We start from the raw sequence: 18,867 nt of genomic DNA on the forward strand, positions 1-18,867 counted from the left end.
ACTCAGCATTTCCATTTTCACCATGCACTAAAACTTCAGTATGAACTAAAATTTTCTAGTAACTCTGTAGTGAAAAACTAACTGTGGGGTTAAGCCTGGGATTCCTGTGGTTAACAAATCAGAAACTGTGTCATGTGACAAAGTATTAAGTACAGCATTTAAAAAAGTATTCAGAATCCTCTCTGGAGAAACCGGCTACCATTCAAAAGGAAACCATAGGCTTCTGCAACCAAAGAGGCCTAAGGCCTTTTATCTTATAGGCCACAACTTTAAGATTAGGTATTCTGAATTTTCTGTGTGGTACATCCAAGACTACTATTACCACTTAGCAGTGGTGATAGTGACAAAAGACAAAACTTTTAGCTATTCCTTTGAAGTTAACTGAAATGTCTGTACTCAGTAACCATTTTAAAGACTGAACTTATGCTACCTAAGTATACAGTTGATGTATCCTGGTGGCATTTTCCTTTGTGAGTGAGTTTGACTTTACAGCCCATGTAAGCACGTATCTCTGTTCACTTATCCTCCAGTACTTGTGACTCAAAGATGAGCAACTGCCATAGAAATGAATTTTCTAAAGCATGTCCTTCTGTACAAGGGCATTTTTCCTGTACCCATACTACCTGGTTTTCCACCCATTACTTTATCTGTTGATTCTTATGCAAGAGAAATCTGGAAGAAGGAAAAAACTGCAGCTGAAAATATCAAAAAAACCTGGCAAATCCTAGAGCTTGAGAAGGTATCAAAAAAGGACAAGCGGTGCCTGAGAACATCCCCGGCAAAGTGGAAGATAGGCTTGTCATATTATAACCTATTCCCCTTTTGTTAATTAACTTCTCTAAGATCAGAAATAGCCCAAGTGTTAAGTTTGGACTTCCCTGAACTTGGTGGAAGACTTTGATTTATCACTATCTTAATACTTTGTTGAAAGGGACATCCAGAATAAAAGTGCAACATTTAAACAATCGTTCACAAGTTTGTATGGAATTCAGTGTTGTTTAAAGCTGTTTAAAGGAAGTAATCCTTCAACAATAAACCAAAATAATTTAAAAAAAAATCAAACTACAATCCTGAGCTAATTTAGCCCAGTCAGTTCTATGAAGGGAATGTAGGGAAAAAGCTGTGGCCAGGAATAAGAAATCAGGCTAACAAGTCACACGACTGGAATAAGAAAGAGATCTGAATTAAGGAAGGAAGAAAGAAACATTGATTCTTTGTCAAAGGCACCTTTCCTTCTAAAATCTCTCAGAAATTAAGTAGGTAGCGGGCAAAAGGCAAGGCAAAAGATTAAGAATCCTGAATAACTACTACCTTCCAGTCCTTTTATCTGCTTTTCCACTTCTGCAAGATGCTTTCCCAAATCCCATCCCCCAAATGCTGATAAAAGCCTCCGTGCAAAAAAAACCCCAAACCACAACAAAAAAAACCCAACAAAAATACCACCCCAAAAAAACCAACTCCAAAACAACCCCAAAACTCCCAAACATTTGCCAGCTGCTGTTTTAAAGAAACTTACTAAAGAAGTGAGCAGATGCTCCTGTGAAGCTTACATAAGATATATGGAAGTCAGAACTATCAGGGCTGCTTTTTTGCTTTAAATGTCACTTCTGAGCACATCATGTTGTTGTAGGAAGCACTGCTCACGACCATAGCAATATGCTCCACCCGGTTTCACTGTCACCTCACATTTCAAAGGCATTTATTGCTGTATTTTAGATTTTAATAAGCCTCCTAGGCTCATGTAAGGATTAAATGGATCCAAAGAAAGACCATCTCCCACTCAGATCAGATTCCTGACAGAAGGTCAACTATTCAGCTGTGCAAACAATGAAACAGCAATGGCCCAAAGCGTTGATCTTAACATTAGAAACATCCAGGTGCCTGTTTTTCACCATGATCACTGTGACATCTGAAGAATAAGACAGCCATCTGAAGAATAAGACAGCACGAGCTCTTACCAACAGCTCTGTGAAGCTCATCTATGCACTCAATTACCTTTGCTGAATGCAACATTCTGTAACTGCAGCTCACTTTCACTTAGGAGTCCTCGGAATAAATGCCTCTGCCAACAGAAACTCTGTTACCTAACAGCCTTTTAAAGTCTTCTCCAGTATGCCACATTTATTCCTGTCTTTCATATTGCAACAATAGGTTGCATCTCCGACACAGTGAGCCTCTTCAGCCACTTCTTCACTATCAGAACTGAACTGCACTATATTGTTTTACCTTCTGGAATAAAACATTAGCATTGGATACCTAACTATAACTTAAAAGCTGGCCTTATTAATTCTATTAGTAATGATACACCTCCAACTAGGAGAAAATGGGTCCAGTATTGCTGGACCTGTCATGTTTCGTCATTCCAGTCAGCTGAAAAGACATTTACTAGGAATGTTCTGAGATCTGAATCTATAAAGTCAAATATTTTCCCTTAGGCCAGTGTACACAGATAAGCCTTTGTCCCCTTAGTTACGAAAAGCTGGTATGAAAAAAAATGAAAGTTTGCAGCACCAGTGGCACTGAAATACTACACTGCAGTAAAACAACCATGCAAGGTGGTCTCGGATATCCCCAACACATGCAGTAGGTACTAGCTGGTGTAGATAAATCTTTCCCTAGTATCAGCAAATGCAGTTTAATAAAAACTAATAAATAACTTAAAAGGCATTTGACATAGTAAGACAAGTTTATCACCAGCTTAAACTCTTGGTTTTCTGTATTCACTGACAATTTAGTCTTCCCATGTGGTAGGTTGGCTACATATTAAATATTTAGTTAAGCTCTTCCACGTATAAATGCTTATTATATGCCACAGCTCTACACAAATTCAAAAGAAAAAGAAGAGTAACATAAAACCAGCTACTAGTAGTTAAAAAACCCCACTGACCTCTGCAAAGTGTAATATTGACTTTTTAAAAAGAAGCTGCTGCATATAAAGCCCCATTCCTGTTTTGCAATTACACAAAATGTCTGAAAAAAATTGTCATTCTGCTTTGTTTTGCAACGGTTTTGTACTTGGAATCTATCCCTCCAGTCAAGCAAAAACTTGTGAAGTTAGAATGTTTTGCTCCTCTTCACTAGAGCTGTTTCACTATTACTATTTCTGAAGCCAAGATATATTAGGTGTTACTGTATGGCCAAGTTAACACAGATCAGAGTGGCAGAAGATGATTATCTGACAGAGCGGAAACGTCAACGTTAATAATTTACGCAGATCTTTTCTTCCCCAAAAAATCCAAAGTTCTTTAGTATAGCTAAGTACCTTTGAAGAGGCACCAAAAAACAAATAGCCCTTTCAACTGAACTTCAAAAAAACAAACAAACAAAAAAAAAAGTTTAAGGAAAAAAAAGAAAAAGATTAATATTAATTTCAAAAGGGATCTTGGAAATTACTAGATACACACATATCCCCCTTCCACGGTCCTGTAAGATACATTCAGTGATTTAAAATAAAGATTCCATATTTTATAATTTCATATATATTATATATTTAATATATAATATATATTTGTATGTACATTACACAGATACATATACACTCTCAGTCAGCAGGATTAAACTGTTGTGTTTTGAAACGTTTGATCGGTGTCACTAATCATCTCCTATCGTTTTGTGCATTCAATGGAAATAATCTATCACCTGAAAAGAAGAAATTTAAAAGATCCAAATGAAATCTGTGGATCAATATTAGCACCAATACAGATGGCCATTATTTCAAAATGACTGCAGGGACTGAAATAATATAATATTTTTTTGTTTGTTTTTGTTTTTTAAAACTCTCCTCTTACTGCACAAGCATTCCTGCAAAATATTTAGGCAGCAATACCTGTCAGGTTTATACATCTACTCTTGTTAAACTTATATTTTATACAACTTTCCTTACTGTAATATACAGTATCTCTTTTGTCCTGTTGGATTAATTCATTTTTCATGGAGAAAAGTGATCCATAGCTATCCAACAGAATTTAGTTGTTGTGGTTTTGCTTTGTTTTGTTTTTTTTAAATCCCCTCTCTCCTTCTGTTGTATGGCTCAGTTTCAAGATTTAATCGATAGGCAGCCACCATCACTATAACCAGTACCCTTCTAACACACTTCAGTCACTGACTGTTGATGCTTCAAACACAAAGTTTTGAGGTTGGCTTGCTGTTTATGGAAACCAAGATACTCAGAGGTCGTATCTTTTCAGCATGCTCACCACCACCTGTCACACAGTAACGTCAGCCAGTCTCAATACTGTAATTCAGTTAGTTACCTACCATTTGGGTAACAAAAATAACAAACCCAGTTGCAACTTCAAACATTATTAAGAATATTCACCCTGAGAACACAGAGGAAGTGTTTAAAAAAAATTCTGATATGTTTTTCTTCATATATAGTTTTCTTCGTCTTCTTTTTCTTTTTTTTTCTCTTTTCTCTTTTCTGTTTTTCTCCATTTCCTTTTGGGTACCTGGGTTTGTATCTAGTATTTGACCTCACACTTGCTTTGTCAGAAGACCTGTTCATGCCACAGTCAGGTACTGGTGATAGAAAAGCCCAAAAAGGCTTGTAGAAAAGAGGCAAGCAGCAATCCACCAGGTGAGGAAAGACAGGAGTCCCCGGAACAGGAGAGGAGTGAAAATATTCTTTAGGCTTCCCAAAGCCATCGTTATTTGTACTACAGTTACTTTCATCTTTCCATCAGCAGGTGGAGACTCAGTATTAACTGAACTGGGAAGCGGACTGTTTTCTACTGGAGTGTCAGAATTCAGTTCCGGATAGATGCCCCAAGAATAGTTACCTGTTAAAAAGAAAGGAGTAACATATTTTTGCAGAATTAAACTCAAGCTCTGTTATTTCTATTGCTTTACAGATCATCTTGTCTATTCACACACAAAAAATATGGAGCTTTTGTAAGTTAGTAAATATCCATTGCATTCATCTCCATCACAGTATCTCTAAGGTTAGAAGAGACCTCAAAGACTATAGAGTCCAACCTGTCACCACAGACCTCATGACTAGACCATGGCACCAAGTTCCACGTCCAATCTCCTCTTGAACACCTCCAGGGATGGTGACTCCACCACCTCCCTGGGCAGCACATTCCAATGACGAAAAACTCGCTCAGTAAAGAACTTTCTCCTCACCTCGAGCCTAAACTTCCCCTGGCACAGCTTGAGACTGTGTCCTCTCGTTCTGGTGATGGTTGCCTGGGAGAAGAGACCAACCCCCACCTGGCTACAACCACCTTTAAGGTAGTTGTAGACAGCAATGAGGTCTCCCTTGAGCCTCCTCTTCTCCAGGCTAAACAATCCCAGCTCCCTCAGCCTCCTCACAGGACTTGTGCTCAAGGCCTCTCACCAGCCTTGTTGCCCTTCTCTGGACACGTTCAAGAGTCTTAATGTCTTTCTTAAATTGAGGGGCCCAGAACTGGACACAGGACTCAAGGTGTGGCCTAACCAGTGGGGAGTACAGGGGCAGAATGACTTCCCTGCTCCTGCTGGCCACGCTATTCCTGATACAGGCCAAGATGCCATTGGCCTTCTTGGCCACCTGGGCACACTGCTGGCTCATGTTTAGGTGGGGGTCAATCAGCACCCCCAGGTCCCTCTCTGTTTGGCAGCTCTCAGCCACTCCAACCTAGTAGTAGGATATTAGGGTAGGGTTCATCCTCCCTTTTAACATCTTAACATCTACATGTAACGCAGTTGCCTTAGGACCCCTGTCAGTGCTGGATATGAATCACCTCACCATATGTAGATGTGTACTCCAGCACAGGATGCATCACAGCCTTTTAATAAAGCCTATCCCTTTCCACTGGCATTTTGCAAGAAGCATGGCATGACTGTATGGCAGGCTGTGGAAGACATCCCTCAAAATAAAAGAATGAAGAAAAAACACCCACCCCAACAGAGTGACATCAGGTCTCCCAATAATGAAATGAAGCATCTGTGTCCTAACTTCCATGCAGAAAGCCTACTTAAGATTGGAAAGCAGAAAGGAAAAAAATTCCTTTTACATATCATGAGGTTAAATCAGCAATGCTTTATACAGACCTCATAAGATACCATATAAAACACAACTATTTCTATGGAATTGCTTAACTGCTTGTATTACACAACTTCTCAGAAATAAATCAAATAAATTAGCATATAATTCAAAGACGTCAAAAGCAACAACAGAAGAGGACAGCTTAAAAGCTGCACATCAGTACGTTCTGAATTGGAGAAAGCTGCAATGTATTTATGTACTGCAAGTACCCATATGTGCTCATTTTCTTTAGCAAGCTGCACATGTAAAAGCCCTGTGTAGAACAGAACAGATTAGATTGCTGTTGGTCCAGTTTTGCCTACCTAGTGTTTTCAAGAGCAGAGTTGTGTGAAGGAGCATTACCAATGGTGCAACATACTGCAGTGCAATTACACAAAGGTAATAGAATACTCGAGCCACCTGGGAAAAGAGAAGAGATTAATTCATGAGTTCTGGCTGTATGAGCATGTCATAAAACAAAAACACAAAACAAAACAACAAGTAATTTATTTTTAATAACACAGCACTTATGCATTTAAGCTGCTTTAAAAGTTGTTCCAGCACATCTTGGCACGTGACAGATTTCTTCAAAAGTCCTAATGAGGAAAGCCCTAAAATGGAACTCAAGTCTTAGGACATTTACCAGTCTGACAGGAAGTATTGAAAGGAAGTAATTAGAAGCATCAGTTCTGTTATCAGTTTTACTTCTGCAAACTGCATGTCATCACTCAAAGATTCCTATTTCAATACATCAGAACCAGCACTAAAAATACATTTAATTTTTGAAGTCCCCAGTGGTCTACAAGCTAAATCACATTTTAAAAATGAAGTAATAGTCTCAGTCCCAAGTCTCATATAAAGTGAATTTAGTTCATGTTGCAGTACCTTAAAAGCTATTTTCTTTTTAAGATCTCTAACTGTGAAACACTAATATTCCAAAAACAATGGTAAGATGATTTTTCATTAGATGTTGCCCAATAACAGCATTTAAGTGATCTTTATACCAGAAGTACATTCTGGTTTGTTGAAATCCACTCAGATTTATCCCTCCCTTTGCTCCCAATCTGTTCCATGTTTCTTAGTTCTGTTGTCCTACCTACATGACTAGACCAAATAAAGAAGGAAAAAAAGTCATTAATTCAACAGCAAGCAGTGAAATAAAACTAACTGAATTTCAGAATACAGGCTGGGCAAAAAGATGAAGGCAGACATGACATTTTTGGATATACCTCTGAAATCTCAAAGGACTTCATGACAAGCAAGAATCAAAAAACTAACATGGGAAGTAGTATGAGACTGACAGGGGAAAAGAAAAAAAAAGGCAAAAGACAAAATACTGTAAGATAATTGATGGAATACAGTAGAAAGATCAAATTAAAAAGTAATGATCACTGTAGAATGACAGATAGAAAAGACTTCATTGGCAGAAGTTCCAGAGGAAGATGAAGCAGACACGTCTAGTAAAACAAGACAAGACTTAATTTAGTGTCTATGGCCTTCTCACAGAAAAGATAGTGATATACTGGGTAGACTTTAGGAAACACCACAGAGAAAAGACATTATTTTATGGAGAGGATGAAAGCTCCCAGAACTGATATTATGCATTTCTAACCTTGCTTCTGAAGCAAACTACAAGCCACTTCATAAACATCTACTGCATAGTCAGTCTATTTAGCATCTTCAGACACTCAGTGAAGCCAAGGACAAGACTGGAAGTGACTGTGACAAACCCAAGAGAGGAATCTTTGTCTCATGACATACCTCCATAATCCTCCTGCAATACACCCCATCTCATCAGGATCATCAGGCAGAACCACCATGCAACACCAGAAATGTTATTTTGCAGACAACATGCAACAGCATTCCACTCTTGATGGTGTTTTGTATTTTTTTATTTAAAGTAGTAATTTTTTCCCCTTCCTCCATAGTAACAAAATGGGCAGACACTTTTGTAACTAGCATAGTGCACTTGAAAGTGGTCTGAAAGAGTTAAACTTGTCTCATTTTATCCCAAAATATGGAATAATCTTAAATTTTGCCTTAGTCTAAAAAAAATCAGGATTAGGTAACAGTACTTTAACCTTCTGTCTAAATCCAACTCCTTTTTGCTTCAGCTACAGATCACCACTCATTCTGTGCACTCCCCAAGACCTACTCATGCTGAAGAGAACTGCATCTTTGTAAAGAACAATTCACCAAGGGATCTTTCCTAAGAACTTCTGAATCACTTAAGAAAAGCCATCTGTATAATATGGATGACACATCTCTGCACAGTTTGCTTTGCAGAATTTCTCTGCAATGGCAATACTTTCATAGAAGGTAAGAGTTTAGGAAAGTTCATTCAGATTTCAGCTCTGGTGCCAGGGGTGACATAGATGGAGAAAAAAAAAAGCATTTGTACAGACAGAGCACTCAAAATATATAACCTCAGTGCCACCTGTGGTGGTTTAGGCTGGGTGCTGGCCCAGATGCCACTGCGCAGGCCACACCTGGGAGGTCCCAAGGGGTGGGCCCAGCCCAGGGGGTGGTCACAGGGACCAGGTATTCCATTCCCATAATGCCCTGCTCCCCTATAAAAAGGCCATGCGGGGTCTTCACTTCCTCTTTCGTCCCCTGCTGCTGCCTAGGTAACATGGCGTGAGCCGCCTCCCTTGGGCCTGCCCAGGCCCAAGGCTGGGTTGGGGGGGGGAAGAAAGAGCCCTGGGGGGGTTTGGGTGTACCCCCAGGTGGGGATGGGATGTTCTTGGGTATGTTCTGGGATCTCTCTCTTTGTCATGGTGCTTGTGGGTCTCTGTAAAACTTTCATTGTTGTTTGTTATTGTTTTTCCTATTTAAACTTTCATCACTTCTGCAATCCGTTTGCCTGAGTCGTTATTTCTGCCTGTGGTGGGGAGGGGGGTCTGCCCCAACCCATTACACACCACACTTACCATTTTCTGTAAATCAACCACACTTATTCTGCCAGCTTCCTTTTTCATCTGATCCACACTCTTCTGGGCTAAATTCAGATAGGCCTGTAAATGATGACGCATCATGGCCAACCGTAAAGCACACAACAGGATTATGATCCACAACCTCACAGTGTCAAATGTATCTTCTGACATTCTGGGGAGCAAAAAGCAACAACCAATGGGTAATGCTGTTTTCCAAAGACAACCTACTGCTATAGAGTTGTTTCTTCTACAAAGAAATCTTCACAGTATCACAGTATCACAGTATCACAGTAACTAAGGTTGGAAGAGACCCCAAGGATCATCAAGTCCAACCTGTTCCAACAGACCTCACAACTAGATCATAGCACCAAGTGCCACGTCCAATCTCCCCTTGAACACCTCCAGGGACGGCGACTCCACCACCTCCCTGGGCAGCCCATTCCAATGACGAATGACTAAAGCATCTTGAAGCATGTTGTCAAAAATTAAAGCATAAGCTACAGCTATGCTGTTGAAGTGCAAATTATATTCACTTTTGCCCTCTGCTTCTCTCCGTGCTGCTGCTTCTTGATCCAAATTAGCGCCCACTTGTATGTAGACAAGAACAGCTCTTAAATGTTAAATTCTGAGTAATGAAGACAGGATACTAGCTAGCTCAGATAATCACAGGCAGTACTAGCAGATGTGTACTTCAGTTGCCTTAGATACCCCGTTGCTGCACAACTCTCATTTTAAGATAAACTGTGTAACAAAATGGAAGTACAAAATAGGTGCATTTGTAATGTTTTGTGTGATAGTTCAGTGGTCACAGAATCCCTTTACCAGCGTATCTTGGACCTCTAAAGCAATGAAAATGCCAGCCAATGATATCCATTTCAAGTCAATTTCAGTATTACTATTCCCAATTATCTAGACTGTTAGCAACAGTGACAGTCATCTATTCTACTTATAGAACATTTATTTCAGATACTGTTCTTCCTGAAAACTCTTTCCCTTTTTATGTTCTAAATATTTCAGCTATCAATTCCATATGCACTTTATGCCCCACATGCATGAACTATGCACTTCACAGATCTTAAGACAAATCGCTTCAGTCAGTTCATGTCAAATAGATCTTGACTGTCTTCAGTAAAACACTTCTCTCCTACCACCACTACGTAGGATGCAAGGTTCCAGAAGGTGGCAGTGAGGTGGTATTCCACCCTCAGAAAGAGCAGCCCATCACTGTCAAGGAGATGCCAGAAAACAGCAGCTTTTAGAGAAGTACCACCTTAGCATTCATCACTGCATCTAATTTTTCATTCTTCTGAAATAACAGAAGTCTTTCAGAGTTCAGCTGCAACTTCCACAGTACCTTTGCCAGCAGATGTTATGAACACCTAAGTCTTTCGTGTTTCACAAATCACTACTTAGACTTATGATTTAGGTCTCAGCTCCCCAAAAAGAACTTTTAAGGGGACTTACAATGGGACACTCTCTTTGCCCAAAGGTGGGTTCATAATGTAGTCCTTAGTGATTGGTTTTACCCACAGTAGAACCATAAACAAAGGTGCCAAGAAGTTTATATGTAGCAGTGTTCTGAAAGAAAAAAAAAAAGAAGGGGAAGTTATTAAACCCTATTAACTCATCACCAATGGTAAAGTCAACTCCCTGTGTTGAAACTGGATGTACAGATTCAGAAGGAGAAATCCATATTTTAGAATAGTTGGGAGAAAGGTAAATAATAAAATTACTCTCCTATTTTATAGGTATGACATGTTTCAACAAAACAGTAACATTACACACTGTGAAACCACACTGTGGTTCAAAAAACCCTGCCCTTAGGATACCTGAAAACTTGATCTATTTCAAACAATCTAACCAAAGGAGCTACTTGCATATACCACACAACAGTAAAAGATAGCTGTTGGAAAGTTCCATATGATGAAATAACACTGAACTGCACCAGGCATTACAGCTTAATCTAGAGAGCCAGCATCTGGGATAATTATGAGAAATATGCTGCTATATTACTAAATTATTGGGTTTTTGCTTTAATATAACTGTTCTTGGATTCATTTACATTATTTATACAGACCAGGGGAAACAGTTCTCAGATGTGAGATTTCCCAGTTAAAAGATTTTTACTTAGAAACCTTGACTAAATGAAACTTTGCACCTGTATTCATTTAAAGATACTGGCACAACAGCTATTCCACTTCAAAAATCACTATACTGAACTGCACCATTAATGAAGAGTAGTAAGTACAATTTTGTAACCTTTGAGTAAGTATCATAAGTATTTAAAAAGAGGAGATACTTTTATGGAGTTTTTCCTGAAATTAATACCCTTCATATCTGGACCACATATTGCAATCGTTTTTCATTACTATAGTGAAACAGACACAGTTGAAGACTTCAGTGCTGCAGAACTGGTGGTTTTGCTAGTGCAGTGTTTCCTCACTGAGAGAATCAGCTTGTTTATGCTTTCATTTCCAACCAGAGTGCTTCTAGACTATAGAAAAAAATAAGGTAATCAAAAATTATTCTACAGAACACAAGACCTTACTGATTTAAAATTCTGAAGCTTCCTAAAACCATTTAAACACTCACACATTTCCAAAGACGGCCTCATAGACACACTTAAATCATTGGTTTCAGATGAAGAAGTCAGGGAAATAAGCACTGCCAGTTACTCAGTGTTGCTAGGGAACATACCACCATCAAACAAACAATTCAAGGCATTTCAGCAACTTCTGAAAGCATTTTACCTGAGCTCCTACATAATTAAGACATCCTACTAAGTTAATGGCTGAAATACTTTTGAAGCAGGCTCTGGAAAATAAGATAATGTGTATGAAAATGGTAATAATTGATTAAGAGTCCAAAATATATGCAGGGAAAGACATTGCTGCCAAATTAAAATATCAAAGCAGCTATGAAAAGAAAAAAAGGGACACTAGATTTTTTTTTTTTTTTAATAAAAAAAAAAACCAAACCCTTCCTTCCCTATATACTTATTTTTTATATATATTAATATATATAAAAAACCCCATAACATATATTAATACATAATTGATATTAATAATTCTGAACATACTAACGAAGTGGCAGTTAATGATTAACTTTTTTTTCCTAGCAATTTTTCTTCAGTGTGTTATTGTATAGTGTTTTTTTTGTTGTTGTTGCTGTTACGGTTTTGGGGGAGAGTTTGGGGTGTAGTAGCTTTTCTGAGCAGGTTTTCTTGGTTGTTTTGTTGGGATTTCTTCTCAAAACTAGAAGACAGGTTTGGCAGCAGAGAAAGGCTTTTTTAATTTGGCAGCCAAGTTAAACATCATGGTATCAGTGACTTGTCATCCTCATGTCCTTTTAGTCACTTTCAAACAACTGCAGTCATTGACAAAAACGAACCCCCTAAGGGCAAATACTGATGTCTCCAAGCCAATTAGAACACATCAGTTGATAATGATTCGTTGATTATAATTGCATTACCCAGTTAAATTAATACCTGACCAAGTTTTAATCCATTTAAAGTAATTTTTATATTGTCCCAGTTGAATAGTTTAAGTATTTGTAGACTTTTGAAAATCATTTGCTTGGTGTTGCACAAACTTATCTTCAACAATCAGTTACAATGTTCTCTAAACATTAAGTCAGAGAAGACTTGTTATTTATGACCCCATCCTAGTGGGTACTAATTACTCTTTTAGTTCTTTACTAATGATCTTCTGTTGCAGAAATCTTGTATTTCCTGCTAGGATCTCATGCACAGAAGGCAATGAAAATGTTGGAAAATTAGAAGATGCCTACAGAAAAGGTATAGAAATTTTAACCATAAAAAAAGAAAACTAAGCATTTATTTTATTTAGCTAAAAAAAACAGATTAAGAAGTGACTCAGTCACAGTCCTCACAGACAGAAACTTAACAGGAGATACAAGCCAACAGCTTGTAGCTCTACCTGGATGAATTCACCTACAATGAGTGCAAGTACAAAACAGATCAGTGTTATAAATTTACCAACAGCAGAGGACTCACTTTAAGCAGATTAATTTTTAAGATGGGCATACTGGGAGGAGAAAAAAAAAAATTAGAAATAATTTTCATATCAGAAATATATAATGGTTCACTTCATAAAGTGACCAGACTAAATAACCATAGTGGCCTATGCTCCAGAATCTGTCATTACAACTGTTAAATAAAAGTCCAGATCTATGACAGGCATTTGGAGTTTCTCCTTCAACCAAACAATGCTGAAGAGAAATAGTTAAATCAGAGAAAATATTTTACTACTGAACTCAAGGGTGGCTGAAAATTAAAATATTCTTTTAAACTGGTGTTAACATCTGACTCTTGTTAAGTATTCTGGGTCTTTTTGTTTGTTTGGTTGGTTGGTTTTGTTTTGTTTTAATATCTTACCCTAGATTTCTCAAAGGCACAATGCCCATCTAGAGAGAGGAATGGAAAAAAGTTGGGCTTCTACTTCCTGGAAATTATCTTTCAAAAAAACATATGATAGGGGAAAGGAAGCATTAAGCAGAAACATTCATGGTGGAGCTCTTGCAGAAGAAAGGGAAAGCTCCTTTAACTGGGACTCTTAAGTACAAGGCAAAGAATGTAACAGACTGGCAAAGCACAGGTTGAGCAGAAAGAGGCAGGTGGTGATTCTGCTCAAGGTACCGAAAGCAGGCATCAGCAGAAGTCTTAGCCACTACCTTCTTGTTGGAATAGTTTCCTTTGTTTATTTTCAGACATTAAAGATTTAAGACTGAATAGCATATACCTATGTGCACATATTTTCTCTTACTGTGTTATTTTTTCTGTTGCTAAATTCAGAGCATCCAGATGCATTTGAGCCAGTCGCAAGCCAGGGAATGTCAAAAAAGCACCAATAAGTGAACACAGAACAGCCAGGAACAATTTGAAGGTTAGTTTAGACACAGGACCCCTAAAAGAAAAGAAAGGAAATAAGCATTTTCTTGGGGAGGAAGTTGGGGGCAAGGGGGGTTGTATCAGAGACTATTTTCAACTCAACAGCATCTAACATTTAATAAATAAAAACAAACAGTATTCTATAGTTTTACTCTGGAATAGCAGCATCATTACAAATCAATCTGGAGTTGAGATTTATTAAGTCACCTATTTATTTCCTAGAAAAACAAAAACCAGGCTACTGCCTATAAGATAAGAAGCTTGTTAGTAGAAAGAACCGAAAAAGGATAATTAACAACAAATTATACAACAGAAATAGCTAGTGGAATGAATGTAATGATTATGGTAGGAAGAGAAGCATCCTGTGTTTAACTGGTCAAAAGCAAAATGGATATTTAAGTTACATTGCTTACATTATAACTATCCATTTAAAAGCTTTACCAATTTTTCCACAGATTCATTAAAAAACATACATGTGGCCAATTAAAATGTCTCTCTCAAGTGATTAGTACAGTTTGTTTTGAAGTACTACTGAGTATGCAAAAAGAAACTAGAGAAAAAAAAATCTATGATCAACTCAATTACAGAATTAACAAACAGACAAAAACCACTGCAGATAACACAAAACCCAGAGAGTGACATGTAGCTTATACAGATTGAAGAGGAACAAAATCATGAGTTTCAGATTCTTTCTTAGTCTGTGTCATACAAATTGTCAAGACACCATCAACCCAATTGCTGCTGTAAACAGCCAAATCACTGCAAAAATTCAAAAAATAAACACTTAACAGAAAAATAAATACAGACATTAGCAAACTTGCAATAGCCTAGGAAGAAGAGTGAGGAAAAGCTCGGGATTCAGCTAAGGGTTTCCCAAGGCTTTATTACGGCACATCAGCCTAGTTTGAGGAAACTTCTGTTCCTCGAAAATAAAGAGATTCCACAGCTTCTGCATACTTGAGCACTTCCAAGCAAGAAATCCAAAGCTGTGTTCCCACATGGACGACATATCCCACAAATGCACTTCAGAGCATGTGTGTAAGGAAAGAATTGTAACATAAATCCATCTGACAATACACAAAGGCTGTCCACAACAGCAACTGTATGTCACAAGCTACAGCATGTTCAACACTCTACACAAAACTTGGATGTCCTGTAGCAAGATGTTTCTGTAGAGTAGGAAAACATGATTACAACCTGAAAACAGGACTGAAAACTAATTTACTCTCACTGTCAACTTGACCACAAGCTCCATGTGTAGCTTTTGCATGCTCATCCTCTGCCTTACCACAGGCATGGCAAAAAAAAATGCTTATCACCTGTTTTAAGCAATCCTTGCAAAGCTGAAGGGAATTACCATGAGGGGAGGAAAAAACTATAGCTTTGGGCTACATTCAATATATCAGGGTATAAACTACCTCAAAGTTAAAAAGGAATAGTATAAATGCAATGTAATTTACTTGTGACTATTCATTATTTTCATTAACCTCTCTTCACATTATTATAGAGATGATAAATACGTACAAGAGCAAAACGTACAAGAGCAAAACACACAAGACAGGTGCTTGCCAAGAAAACCCAAGTAGTTCAGACATAATGCACACATAAAACAGACAAAAATGTATTTCCAGAAACTTACTGGGACTCCAAACCCTGCTTTTCAAGAAACTGCATAGCACTTTCTGAGAAATTTGAGAATCCTGCAAAGACAAGTAAATAATATATATTTTATTATATTACACATGCAGAAACCTTTTATTGGTTTGGGTTTGGTTTTTTGGTGGGTTTTTTGTTTTGTTTTTGTAACGAAATACGAGATAACAGGTTATTGTTTAAACAAATTGTCCTATGTCTAGCACAGCTCTTTCATGTGATAATTAGTATGCCATCATGTGACAAAACCTATTAACACCTTTGGTATTTGCACACTTCAGGAACACAAAATTGACACTTTTTTCTTTCTTTTTTTCTTCTTTTTTTTACAAATATAAAGGAGGTTTTGGGGGTTTGGTTTGGGAATTTTGGGGAGTTTTCTAGTAAACGAGTTTGGGTTCAGTAAAGGCAAAATGGGTTAAATATAAAAGGCAAAATAACAAAGGCAAATAACAAAGCAAACAATCTAAGCAAAAAACACATTCTTTTTAACAAAATCAGGGGAAAACATATTCAAGATATCCTTCAGAATCTGCATTCCAAATCAAAATGACTTAGAACTCTATGACATACAGAGTCCATTTAAACACATATTCTCAAAAAACACCTAAATGACTGGAAATAAATTTTCAGGTCACGCAATCTCTACAGTTGTTGCAAACATCAAAGGCAGGAGTTACCTGATTCCAGTCCAAACTCTAGATAGTTTTCTGTCACAATGAGAATTGCCATTGCTTTCACGAAGAAGAAAAAACCAAAGGTGACACAGACTGATCTTTCACCTCCATCCTCTACTTTGAAATAATGGGTAGTCAATGAAAACAGTACCTTACTACACAAGGAAAAGGTCAAGGAAAATTAAGTTTGTCACATAACCATATTTAAGAATTATAAAACTGTATTTTGTTTATCTACATGAGAACTTAGGCTGGATGTTAGGAAGAAGTTCTTCATATAAGGAATGATTGGCCATTGGAATGTGCTGCCCAGGGAGGTGGGGGAGTCACCATGACTGGAGGTGTTTATGAAGAGACTGAATGGGGTGCTTGATGCCATGGTTTAGTTGATTAGATAATGTTGGATGATAAGTTGGACTTGATGATCTCAAAGGTCTCTTCCAACCTGGTTAATTCTATTCTATTCTATTCTATTCTATTCTATTCTATTCTATTCTATTCTATTCTATTCTATTCGTTGCAATTTTTAATTATTTTAAGTAATGTGTGTTCAGACAATCTGAGGCTAAAATTACAGAATACTGTAAAGCACAATCATCACATAACTGGTTAAGGAGGAATACACCACACTGGAGTAGTGTTTTGGATTTAGGCTTACTTAGTGAATATTGCCACAACTGACTGTGTCAACCTAGGGCAAGTCACACATGGTTTAAGTATAAATAATTAAATAATCCTGATTTACAAACAACAAATTAAGGCTATTTTATCATCAATGCAAAATATCAAGCTAAGTGAAAAATATTCCATCATAGAATGGTAGAGACCTCCAAAGACCACCAAGTCCAACCCCATTCCAAAAGCAGGATTACCCAGGGCAGGTCACAGGAATGCATCCAGGCAGGTTTTGAGGCTCCAGAGATGGGGACTCCACAACTTGGCTGAGCAACCTGCTCCAGTGCTCTGCCACCCTCACAGTAAAGAAGTTTCTCCTCATGTTGAGGTGGAGTATGTACCCACCCCCTTGTCCTATCACAAGACACCATTGAAAAGAGACTAGTACCTTCCTCTTGACATCTAGTCTTCAGATATTTATAAACATTAGTAAGATCTCCTCTCAGTCTTCTCTTTTCCAGATTAAACTGCCCCAGGTCTCTGAGCCTTGCCTCATCAGACAGTTGTTCCAGTCCCTTAATTGTCCTCTGCTGGACACGATCTAGTATATCCCCATCCCTTTTGAACTGGGAAGCCCAAAACTGCACACAATACTCCAGATGTGGCGTCACCAGGGCAGAGTAGAGAGGGAGGAGAACCTCCCTTGACCAGCTGTTCACCTTCTTAATGCACTCCAGGAGACCATTGGCCTTCTTGGCCACAAAGGCACATTGCAGTCCCCATGCAGAACTCAAAACTACATAACTCAGTATTTAACCTTTCGAAATCTGAAGTATTACTTCTGAATAGGACAACTGTGATGGCAAGGAAGTGGATGAACAGTTTTTAACATTTTTTTAATATTCAAAGCATTTTTAGGTGTAGATTGCAGGAAAACATGTTTTAGAGAATCTGTTCAGCAAAACATTTGAGCAGTTAACCTCCCAAGAGACTGTATGATTATGCAGTATCACACTTCATTAAGCAGTGTACACTTCACACACATTTCATCTATATGCAGAGGTAGTCATATACACACAATCACAGAGCCTTAGCATTGCATCTATTGTCTCTAAGTCCACTGTAATCAACTTAAGCTCCCTTCACACTTCACAGAAAGAACAGACTTATCTAAAGGAAGAATTAAATCATCCATCTTTTCCAACCTGGCTAATTCTGTTATAATGGTGTTCTGTAAAAAAAGGGACATAGTGGGTCATATAAACTGTGTTCTGGAAAGCTCTGTGTCTCTAATAATACATTCTTAAGCCAAGGGTCTTCTTACAGCTAGTGACTCAATCACGAATTGAAAACACGTTCATTTCAAACCTTGAAGCTATACAAAGGTCATCACAGCAGTTTGTGATCAATAGTCCTACAGTATAAACAGACTTACAACTCCCCAGATACCTCATGTTTTCAACTATGGATTATGCCTAAAGAATGTAGAAAATGCAACTGGGAAAAAGAAAGTATACTGCCAGTAAATTGCAATTACAGTCTAGATTCAGAACCCAATAAAGAAACTAATGATTATGCAAACTATATCTGACTGACACCCTCTGTTAGTTGAGCAATCACCACTGCCACCTATTTCAGGGATGGAGAAAATAAAAGCATTATAGGTCACTTCATCACTTCCTTTCACTGCTTGACCTACTGAAGAAACAATTCTAGAGTATACAGTGCTAAGTTAATAGATTCCACACACTGCCTCTTCACCTTTTATTATATATTTGCCGCCTCAACAAAAAGATGGTATGACTGCAGAATTTATGGTATGCACTTTTACAGAAATAGTTTTATCTTTCACACTGCTGCAATCCTGTTCAATATCTTTATTGATGATCTGGATGTGGGTATTGAGCCCATCATCAATAAATTTGCAGATGACACTAAGCTGGGTGCAGGTGTTGATCTGTTAGAGGGTAGGAGAGCTCTGCTGAGGGACCTTCACAGGCTGGACAGATGGGCAGAGTCCAAGGGCATGAGATTGAACACATCCAAGGGCTGGGTTCTATACATTGGCCACGA

General features: G+C 38.0%; 1 protein-coding gene across 1 annotated transcript in view; it reads right to left on the reverse strand.

Moving 5' to 3' along the window:
* Positions 1-3,764: 3,764 nt before the first annotated feature.
* The window catches only part of TMEM161B (transmembrane protein 161B), a 49,641-nt gene continuing 34,538 nt past the window's right edge, over positions 3,765-18,867 (reverse strand). The window contains exons 6-12 of the mRNA XM_054178017.1: positions 16,183-16,334; positions 15,489-15,549; positions 13,725-13,865; positions 10,405-10,518; positions 8,938-9,112; positions 6,331-6,427; positions 3,765-4,778 (exon numbers count right to left, since the gene is read on the reverse strand). Of these exons, the coding sequence (XP_054033992.1) occupies positions 4,501-4,778; positions 6,331-6,427; positions 8,938-9,112; positions 10,405-10,518; positions 13,725-13,865; positions 15,489-15,549; positions 16,183-16,334 (1,018 nt within the window). The 3' untranslated portion in view covers positions 3,765-4,500. The remainder of the gene's footprint in view (positions 4,779-6,330; positions 6,428-8,937; positions 9,113-10,404; positions 10,519-13,724; positions 13,866-15,488; positions 15,550-16,182; positions 16,335-18,867) is intronic.

This window comes from Dryobates pubescens, chromosome Z (genome assembly GCF_014839835.1).
Source record: "Dryobates pubescens isolate bDryPub1 chromosome Z, bDryPub1.pri, whole genome shotgun sequence".
NCBI lineage: Eukaryota > Metazoa > Chordata > Aves > Piciformes > Picidae > Dryobates > Dryobates pubescens.